This window comes from Diprion similis, chromosome 7 (genome assembly GCF_021155765.1).
Source record: "Diprion similis isolate iyDipSimi1 chromosome 7, iyDipSimi1.1, whole genome shotgun sequence".
Classification (NCBI taxonomy): domain Eukaryota; kingdom Metazoa; phylum Arthropoda; class Insecta; order Hymenoptera; family Diprionidae; genus Diprion; species Diprion similis.
In genome coordinates this window covers 2,910,254-2,920,881 of record NC_060111.1, presented here as the reverse complement: position 1 = coordinate 2,920,881, position 10,628 = coordinate 2,910,254, and the positions used below count along the sequence as shown (strand labels likewise).

The following is a 10,628-nucleotide window of genomic DNA, read 5'->3' as shown; positions in this document are numbered from 1 at the left end:
TAATTTCGATGAGAATAAGTAGGTATATAATACATATAACGAGTACAGTGTTACATTTTGATAGATTTATTTGTCAAATACAATAGCTTTTGTACCTTACAGTTTGTTATGTTAATTTTTTTGTAGAAATCTATACTTACAAACCTATACATATAATTACTAACTATATCGGCTTAAAAAAAAAAAGTACGGAAAAATGAAACAGACAGAAATGCCAATTATGATTATTGCAAATATATTTCCAGTAACATAACTATTCCCATACACTATAAATATGTTTTATCATATGTATCATTCCCGTTCTGTATATTTATACATGGCTTTCTCCAGCTTAGGTATAACAGTCTTTACAATTTCGTGAAGCTTACAACTAAAACCAATTGATTTAAAAAAAAGAAGATCTAATCGAAATATAGATAAATCCAATAAGAACTATCAATTACGACGTAGTTATTGTTTCTGGAGAAAACTTCAATCTCTATAACTTACTACTAGCTTATATTAGGTATAGATATAATTGTATTTTATCTAAAGCGATAGCAGCGGCATTATTATATTCTCAGATTCTGATCAGCCAAGACCGTACTATTCCTTTTGAAATATCTCAACACTTCAAGAATTAAGAATTAGATAAGCCATGACAAGTCCAACTTCTCGGTATAAATAAATCGAAAAACTCGTCTTGGTAAGGCGGACAATTAATCCTAGCGTAATACTCCATTGAATATAAACTCAGTATCATTCCGGTACCCATGCACAACGTTAACCACATGAAAACGTTCCCTCCAGCTTGTTCATTTTTTCGGGTCAGAAATACTAATATTAAACCGATACCACCGAACATTACTAACAATACCGGGTAAAAGAATCTGAACGTGAATGCTAATATGTATTCGTGGAAAACTGCCGATACTGAAAAGACCATCAATGTTGAAAGCATCTTGTTTCTCGGAGCAACTATTTCATACATATCTTTGTATATGTATGTGTACAACCAGTCGTGCACTACGACATTCCAAGTACGGTAATACGCGCCGTACGACGTTGAGTTCCACCAATCCTGTTGGGGAAAAAAGGTGGTGTGATATTATTTAAGTATCGAAATTGAAATAGGACTTGCTAGAATGTGCAGCAATGACTCAATGGATTATAAATTTTTCACGCGAAGCAGCTCAGTCAGCTTAAAATTGAATGAAAACAGGTTTTTCAAACCAATCTGCCAATTTCATTACGGATTCAAACTCTGGCGCAATGAATCAACATGGCCGACTTTGATCACACGCCACTTGCGATTAAATTTCGACTATATATTCATTTTCAGTTCTCAACAGTAATCGCGGGGTATTTCATGTGAAATCAAACGATGGCAAGAGTGGTTTTATCGCAACTTCACCCTTAATGATACTCTAGAGTTCCAAAAACTCGGCTCGTGAAATACAATCGCGAAACATATGATACTCTGTAATACGCCTAAATGCCTACCTTGTAGAACATTCTGTCGGCAAATCGCAGCAGTTCTGCAGAGGCGTTCATCCAGGAATGAAGTAAGCAGTAAAAACCGCAAAGGAACGCCAATGTTCCTGGCATCATCGTCCCAAACACGCTCAGCACTAATGCTCGCGGTTCGAGTGGACTTGCGCCGAATTGCCTAAAAACTGGTATCAAAAGACGTTCGAATATAAATGCCATGTAGAACACGACCAGTATGACTTCCGTGTAACTCCAAACTACGACTCGCCATCGAATTACTTTCGTCCTGAAAATGAAAAATATGATATTATGGCTCACGGTAGTTGCATTAAAGAATCGAAGTTGATTATTTAGCTGTAAAACGACCATTTACCGTGGATAATCGTCCCGATATATCAACGTCGGACAAAATAAGTAATACAAAAACTTTGTGAATCCAGGACAGATTGTTGCGATTGTCTGTTCCGTGTGTGGTTTGTAGTTTAAAGTACGCGGTGCTGCACTTCTCACAAACGCGTGCGTTTTCATAATTAAACGAACCTGAAAATTGGTACATTCGTGAAATTATCATCAACTTCTGTGCATGCAATATGCGTCGTTTTCATTAATCCAACTTGCCACTTGAATATTTTGACCTGCGGTAATCGGTGCACCGAAATGCAGTTACCACGATTAATTCGTATACTTAATTACATGTTTGGAGAGAATTAACTCTGTTGTAATCGCAAAGATAGCGTGTGCAGTTGAATTTGCGATGACATATAAAGATTATTGAATGGATAATGGAGTGGCGGGTTAAACAGTACAGTACGTTAAGTATGTGATGCGTAGTGTGGTGGAGTTTTATAAAATAAAAATTTGATAACTACACCTGTTCCATTAGTACAGCAACACTGGATGCTGATGGCAGATCTTCTATAAGCAATGACTTTGCTGGGAATATGATGAATAAAATCTGATAGATGATTAAAGCGATCAACCAGCTATAATCCCACATCTTTAATTGAATAGCTGTAAGAAGAGAAAGAAAGATGGGAAAAAGAACAAATACACAATTAGAATTTTCGTTAGGTTGCGTTAATAATTCTTTATACTAATTGCATATCAGATGAAAATTTGAAAATAAACACATATCTCGCGGCATGAAGCGTAAATATGTAATTTGTACATACATACATTTTGGCGCAATATGAATCCGTTGATGAGCCCAAGTATTGAAGGCGACGTAAACTCCAAACGTTGAAACCATCATACCGGACCATATCCAAAGTACTTTATCAAATTTACCAAAAGCCGTCATTATCGTGGATATCCCAAAATTAGTTCTGGAAAGAAAAAAAAAAAGATTACAAACCACCTAAAGTCTTTCATCCTCATTGCATCAGTCGTTTTATAATATATATTTGAACCAGTAATGGTATTATTTGGAAAAAAATATATCAACAATTACACGTATGTACTACAAATGATCGAAATTTTTTGATTCGAGGATCTATAACCGTGAGATCCTACAATAGGTCGCATTTATACTTCATGTACTTACGAACCGGTATCCACGATGTCATAGACTGCAGTGTTTATGAATAGAATAATTAGAATGACTATAAATATGTGATAAATTGTTTTTATATGTTTGATTTTAAATAAGTCTGTGAGTAAAGAATTCCTCATTAAAAATTTCTTCTCCGGTAAGGATCCATCATTCAACGATTTTCTGCAAACAAAGATAGTAACAGTGCATACATTAACCACTATAGATCCAAAAAATCCATTGATATATGGTTAGCACAGTATAAGGTAACTTGATACAGGTAATGTAATAGTTTGAGGATTAATATCTCCAACTCACTGCCTGTTACTATATTTTGTTGTCTCCTGAAATAAATCGTCCGCCTGTTTCCCAGGCTGCATTTCCTCCAATTGCTGCAAAACTTCGGACATCATCAGCTTGATTTGATTGCCGACTTGTTCCATAACATCACTTTCCATTTGCTGCAAGTAAAATAATATACTTTTATTAAGCATATCGTATTATTATACATCCACGCACTGTGATCTCGCGGTTAAAACTCGTTTCGCATTTTTGCATTTACCGGAGGGTCATATATATGTAAGCCTGGGTCGATAGGACATGATCTTTAGTGGTTTAATGTGTGCCTTTTTCATTTCTTTCTCTTCAAACGGTAATAACATCTCGGTTCTTATATACTATAGGTGGTGAAATGTATCTACGTGCGATAGAACGAGCATCGTGCAATTATATAGGGTCGTGCAAAGTCCGACAGTGCGATAGACAATAGTGCGGTTTGCAGAGAAAACAAATAATTAAATAAGAAAAAAATATAACAGAAATGATCGTCATTCATGCGGGTCGCTTGCGTTGATCCCGGGGATGTCGTAAATACTCATCCGTCGTAATAATTTGTTTTGATTTTCATTCAGCTATAGGCGTTAGATTCTCTGATACAAAACAAAGAACTTTACCAACGTGATCGTATGTATGTATATACATACTCAGTTCTTACATCTCGCGTAAATATTCGAGTTGAGGAACTTTCATGTTGATCAATTATTCAGGGTCAGTGAAAATCCCTCAGAGTTAGGTATCGATACTAGCAATCTTCGCGATGCTACTTGCCCATCTTTCAATCTCTAAAATTATATCTAGTTCCTAAATTTTTGGCTGTATATACGTATAGGTAAAAACAGCATATAATTCTGTAAAATATCAAATTATAGGAATGATGAACGAATCACGCACCTGCATCAGATCCCGTATTTTGTCAACCGATATGCTTCGCCGAATATCATCACCGACGGCCGTGGTTTCATTAGATCTAGAAGATTTACGGTCCTCATCGGCTGTTGAGCAACAAATCAAATTAGTATAAATTCATCTCTCAGTAAACGATGAGCTGTAGCAACGAAAGTAAAAAAATTATCGCGAACACTCGACATACAATCAGACTAATTGTATTAACTGGTATACGCCGCAATTACGGTGTGATATAACTCATAAACAAAGTAAAAGTACGCAGTGCTGATCATCGTTAGACATGGAAAGAACAAGAACAAGAAAAAAAAACAACAAAAAAAAACAACAACTCACGATCAATTTTTTGGAGGGCTTCTTTCGTCCGCGTGATATTAACCGCAGCGTTTCGACGCCTGTGAGGAAGGTCTTCGGGCAGTTTATCATCTGCAGCGACTTGAGGGTTCACTATACTTTCTTCCATGTCGTGAAGAGGGCCGTTGGTGCAATGCATCATGATCGATGATCTACTATACTAGTAATAAATATCACTCGGACATAGTGATTCGTGCGTCTGATGGTGGCCGCAAGTAGATGCGTGAACAGATACAGATAAGCTACCGCGATATATTGAAGCCGATGACTACGGGTGTGATTAGAAGTTAGAAGCCGGGGCCCAACGAGACCATCCTCGGCGCGCTGCTGGCTAAATTAGAGCCGTTCTATATAATGTGACGAGTGCGCTTCGTTGATCGCCGTTCAACTGATGATGATTCTGAGCTTTGTCGATGGGTGATCCTCGCTCTTAGATCCCCGCCTCGTCCACTCGCGCCTTACACCCGCGCTTATCTGGCTCGTTTGCTCTCGAGAACGAAATTATTACTAACGTGCTGGAGTACGGCGTGACACCGACAGTCCAAACAGCCGGCCGTGATATTCAAGAGCTGCAGAGCAACGGCAGACCTGTGATCACTTGCCAGTTACAATTCGCGGCTTTAAACGTACGGAGCACGATCCAATTTTCACGATAGATTTGAAGTTGGATAGTCGTGATGCTTTTATGGGCACAGATTGTGCGAAGCAATTTTTCAGTTCTCCAGCTGTGACGGAGCCGCAGTTTCATTGGAAAATGATTACTGCAATTTCGCACTGTGTCTATATTACTCACATTTCGTTACAGTCCATGTCTTCACTGATACATGCAGCCAAAGTCCCCTCGATGCATACGCACAGTTTTCTGATTGAAAAATTTCCTGTGTCATTTATATGTCGCAATTATTATATGTACGAAGATTAATTACGATCGTGATTTCCCTCGTTTACACATATGTCTGACGTTTTTATCACGTTACGTTACCGTGGACCGAATTGTGAATCACTCGTGCGAGGTAAGAATCGTGCGGATGGAAAGACCGTGAATCAGAATGGTGATAAAGATAGTTGGAATATTGTTAAACATCGTCTAGCACATGGATATGTGCACGTGGATTGACTCGAGGATTGACTTCACAATTGTATACGTATAAGATAGGAACGGAAGTACCTTCGAAGATAAAGATATCTTATCTCCTAAAAAGCCCTGTGTGGACGTAATAATATGTATCCACTATCCATTGAATGAAACTCTTTCATTCAAGGCGATACACGTTTCTTTTATGTACACAAATTCCCAATTTACCAGAAAAAGTCATTACACGATTTAATACGTTCAACGGAAAATTTGTTTGTTGAAAATGAAACTCATTCAGTATGACTTGTAAAATAAAATTTTTCAACAATTGTAGCAGTAAATATATTTTTTGAACTAATTCACTTGATTAATATACAATTTCACGTGCAATTAAGGAAATTGTACTTGTACTGTTCATTTAATTTTGAAGACTGTCGAGTTTGGAATCTTGACGGAGAACGTTATGCGTGCGCGTATTGAATCTCAAAAGTACGTGATTGTACAACTACAGGTATGTGCATGCAGGCAGTCGCTCTACAAGTAATGGAATTATAACAACACTATTATGAAGATAATCAGCTTTTCATGACAATGTATGCGACTTTCTGAATGCCACTAAGCTGGGAGTAAACATATGATAATTGCAACACGTCCCGGTCGCTGAGAAGCGACCCCAAATGCAAGATAACTTAGCAATAAGTAATAAGATATGATAATGAACAGATTTCACACATTTTATTACAGGCATGTGAACTTTTATTCAGTGATCATGTCCACAAATGCATTAATACGTATATTCAACTAAACCTGCATAAACTATACATGCTCATGGTATCTTCAGTTAAAGATTCATATTTATACATAATAATTCACATGTATATGTCATACGTATATCTACAATATTTATAGATATACCCGAATAAAAATACCCTTAATAGACATTCTTCGGGAATATTTTTACGAAGCTAGGAAAATAATTTATCAAACGCGTGATACAATCGGATTAAAGCGTAGTCCAATTGAAATGACTGCGAAATCCTGAATGTCATTTTTAAAAGTTACAAAGTATCTGCTAACGTGAATCGATTTTAATTGGTTTAGTTCAATTTAAGCACGTGACGACTGCACCTATCGGAGTTTGAGGAGGCAACCAAACATACATGGATGGACGAGAAGCTTGGGCTGCCTAATTGCGGGTAAAAAAGGTGCGTGGTCAAGTGGTCAATCTTAACAGATTGATAACCCTAGGAAAATATTCGTGACCAGTTTTCGGCAGGAGGTGGGCTCAGGTGGATCTGAGAGCATAAAAGTTTTTAGCACATACCGACTGTAGATAACACTCCGAGCATTGACTCGGAGTTGAAAAACTTGAAAAACGAAATTACTCAGTTTCCTTACACCATGGAATTAACACCATTGTATTATCTCTGTGGAGTGCGGTTACACACCAAGGTCCATAAGGACCATCCATGTACTTTTTAGTCCATGGACAAGTCTTAATACAGGGCACTACCATTACCGACGCTCACTCCGGTTCCCTAAACTCTTCAGATTTTTTTTCAATACGGAGACGCGGTAGACATCTGCGCAAACTACGAGCGTCGAATACATCGAATTTCCGGTCCAAGAGATAATGGTGAGGATTGAGTTTCCTGTTACCGCCACGCTACGAGAAAGTTGAAAGATTTGCGTTGTTTGAGTTTTCAATTTAAATTTTAGCTGAACATCAAAAGGTAAGTACCGACTGATATTGCAAATTCAAATATTTCCCCAACAATCGAGCATTAGTTCTTTCAAAATCGACCCCTAATTTAGGTGAAAATGTTTATTGCCATAATATACAGAATATCTCTTCCCCGCCACACGTGGGAGGTTAACCGATTCGCAAATCTGTAATACCTGGTTTCTTAATGCGGGATCCGCGTACAAAATTGTTCGGAGATCAATGAGACACAGATCTATTGCCTCTTTCCTCAGACACGAACTTTCACAGGGTATTTCCAGTCTTTTTCGCACTTGAAATCGATAACGCCGGCCGTTAAGATGATTCGTGGCGCCACCATTTTTAATTTTTTCTTTCAACTTTCCGCGCAAAATTTTGTCAGTTGAATTCGCGTCAATTTAAGTAATCGACTTGAGACTGCGTTTCAGAAACGGTATTCATAGTCCTTGAGCGTCCGTTAATATGTCCGTGGTCAAAATATTATTACAATAGGATTAAAACTTTTTTCATTTTCGTACGAAAATTTATTTCCATTTCTGTCAATGTTCGCAGTGAAATCCCAGAAGGACTTATCAATCGTTTTAAACTTTCGAGTCAAAAGAACAGACTCATAATGACTAAGGCAAAGTCGATGACGCCAAAAAGTCAGACCTCGACACCGAAGAGTGATTTGAAAGGGGTGAAAAACACATCTATTGGTAAGAACAAAACACCAAAATTTAAGAAAACACCAACTGGCAAGGTCGCTTTGATAAATGGCACACCCAAAGGCAAAGGTAATCAAAACACAGAGAACAACACACCCAAAGGCAAGGTGAATACACCATTAAACACTCCTAAGCACAAAGGTAACATTAAGCCTAATACTCCAAACAACAAACAGGCTTCACCTGGGAATAAGAAAAAAAGTCCTGTAGGAAAATTGCCGTTACAGAAACTTTCTGAAATTGAACAAAAAATTGTTAAAATTACCGAAGATGACGACGATGACTCTGATAATTCTGATGAGGATATCAACGAAGGTGTTGAAATAAACGAGGATGTTAGCGATGAGGAGGCTGACAGCGACTCCGAGGACGATGAAGGATCTGACGAAGATGTTGGCATCAACAATATATTGGGCAACAGTCTAGCTGAGGACTCGGATGATGATGATTCGGATTTCGACGACAATGGAGATGGGGAAGAAGGAGAGGAGGAGGAGGTTGTCAACAAAGGAGTTAAACAGTTTAAAGGACTTAAGCCAAGCATTGAGCAGAGCGACGATGCAGAAGAGGAAGAAGAGGAAGACTCTGATAGCGAGGATGATGAAGACGATTCCCTCAATGATTCTGGACCTGGATTGAAAGCCTTGTTGGGACAAAGCCTGGCAGATGATGATGACGACGAAGATTTCACTGATAATGACGAAGAGGAGGATGATGATGAGGATATCAGCGATGAAGAGGAGGATGAAGATCACACTTCGCCAATCAAAAAACAGAAAGTAGTAGCTGAGGAAAAGGATGACGAGGATGAAGAAGAGGACAGCGATGATGATGAAGAAGATGAGGATAGCGATGATGCTGAAGATGATACGGAAACTTCTAAGCTTTCATTGCTAGAAAATAATTCTGACAATGATGACGAGGAGGAAGATGACGATGAGGAAGATGATGATGAGGATTTGGCAGATGGTAAATCTTTAGATGACTCAGGTAAAGAACTCACGCCACAGGAAATTGAGGCTAGAAATAGACGGTCGATATACGTCGGCAATCTTCCAAAAGATGTGGTAAAAGAACAGTTGATAAAACTGTTCAAAAAGTTTGGACCTATTGAAGTAATCAGAATAAGGGGAGGCATTGGAAAAGATGGTAAAACTTCGAAAAAACTTTCTATTATTAAGAGAGATCAACTTCATCCAGTTGTATCCTCGTTACATGCATACATCAGATACCACGCTGAAGATGCAGCAAAGAAAGCTCTTTCAATGAACGGACACAAGTTTAATGAATTTTTCTTGAGGGTTGATTTGGTTAGCGGCGACGGTCCTAAACCTGACCAAAAAAAAGCTGTCTTCCTGGGCAATTTGCCTTTCAGTGAGTATAGTTTAAACCAAAAACATATAGAACATATAAAGAGGTCGGCCATTACTGTTTTTTTTATTTTTTTGTAACTCATTCTATTCATTGCAATGTAATTTTTTCTATTGCAGAAATTGATGACAACTCGATTTGGTCCCACTTTGAGGATTGTGGTAAAATTTTATCTGTACGAATCGTCAGAGATAAGAAAACGAAAATAGGCAAGGGCTTTGGATACATCAATTTCGAAAATTCCGACTCAGTTGCCCTAGCACTCAAGCTTAACGGCACTACTCTTCTCAATCGAGAAATCAGGGTGAATACATGCACAGATAAACCTTCGTCTCAAAAGAAACAGGGACCATTAAGTCAAAAAAGGCCTCATTCCAAACCCAATCAAGGTACTTCACCCAAAAGACGTAAGGACAACTCCAATGACCCAATTGCGTTAGCGGTGAGTATTTTTTATATATATATATATATATATCAGACAGCATCATGATTTCGTTTTCCATTTACTATGAAATCGTGTCAGTTGACATCGACTCGTATTGTTTATTGCCATAACAATATACGTATTTTGAACATAGTATAGAACCTATACTGTTGCTAAATCATGTATTTTTGCTTCAGACTCACAATAGTCAAAATGCTCAACAAAGGAAAGAGACAAAACAACAGAAGCGTTCACAAGGGGAACAACAGAGGCAAAAAGGGAATGAGCAGCCGGGCAGCAAATCAGGCAATGGTTTTCAAGGGCAGAAAGCTGATAAGAAAAAAAAACAAAAGTTCAACAAGTTTGACAAGAAAAAGAAACAGATAGCAGCTAAATTTGCTGCTAAGCCGAAATAACTTTCCACCGATGAGATATAGGCAGGAATTTAATAATATTAATTCAGTTTATTTTTATTCTCACGCCTTCATATTCCAATATACAGGAATTGCACACGTAATACGATAAACATGTGCATTAATTTCGAAAAAATTGTTCACTCAGTGATTACGGTAGATCCTATGTTACTAATGTGTTTCTGTAATTTTGTATGTGTGAGTGTGACACGTAAACTGTATATATAATGTGCTGACGAGAAAGTGTGCTTTCACATTCTGTAACATCCATTTTTTTTAATAAGAACTTATGAAAGTAACATGCCACTTGTACTCGAA

The 10,628-nt window shown here is 37.8% G+C and overlaps 2 protein-coding genes across 4 annotated transcripts; one reads left to right on the top strand and one right to left on the bottom strand.

Annotated features, from left to right (window-relative positions):
- Positions 1-50: 50 nt before the first annotated feature.
- Positions 51-5,239, bottom strand: LOC124408128 (sterol O-acyltransferase 1). 3 transcript variants are annotated; one of them, XM_046884851.1, is made up of 9 exons: positions 5,235-5,239; positions 4,232-4,332; positions 3,320-3,462; positions 3,014-3,184; positions 2,647-2,795; positions 2,342-2,481; positions 1,844-2,010; positions 1,483-1,756; positions 51-1,060 (listed from the first exon to the last, which is right to left on the bottom strand). In XM_046884851.1, the coding sequence occupies exons 2-9, from the start codon at positions 4,235-4,237 to the stop codon at positions 620-622; spliced, it is 1,491 nt and encodes a 496-aa protein (XP_046740807.1). In that variant the 5' UTR covers positions 4,238-4,332; positions 5,235-5,239; the 3' UTR covers positions 51-619. The 3 variants fall into 3 exon arrangements, with proteins under 3 accessions (XP_046740807.1, XP_046740805.1, XP_046740806.1); XM_046884849.1 differs by lacking the exon at positions 5,235-5,239 and adding an exon at positions 4,580-5,049; XM_046884850.1 differs by lacking the exons at positions 3,014-3,184; positions 5,235-5,239 and adding an exon at positions 4,580-5,049.
- A 2,070-nt stretch (positions 5,240-7,309) lies between these two features.
- On the top strand, positions 7,310-10,622 carry LOC124408119 (RNA-binding protein 34-like). The gene is made up of 4 exons (XM_046884835.1): positions 7,310-7,405; positions 7,948-9,476; positions 9,593-9,915; positions 10,095-10,622. Exons 2-4 carry the CDS (start codon positions 8,009-8,011, stop codon positions 10,311-10,313), a joined length of 2,010 nt encoding a protein of 669 aa, XP_046740791.1. The 5' UTR covers positions 7,310-7,405; positions 7,948-8,008; the 3' UTR covers positions 10,314-10,622.
- The last annotated feature ends 6 nt before the right edge of the window (positions 10,623-10,628 follow it).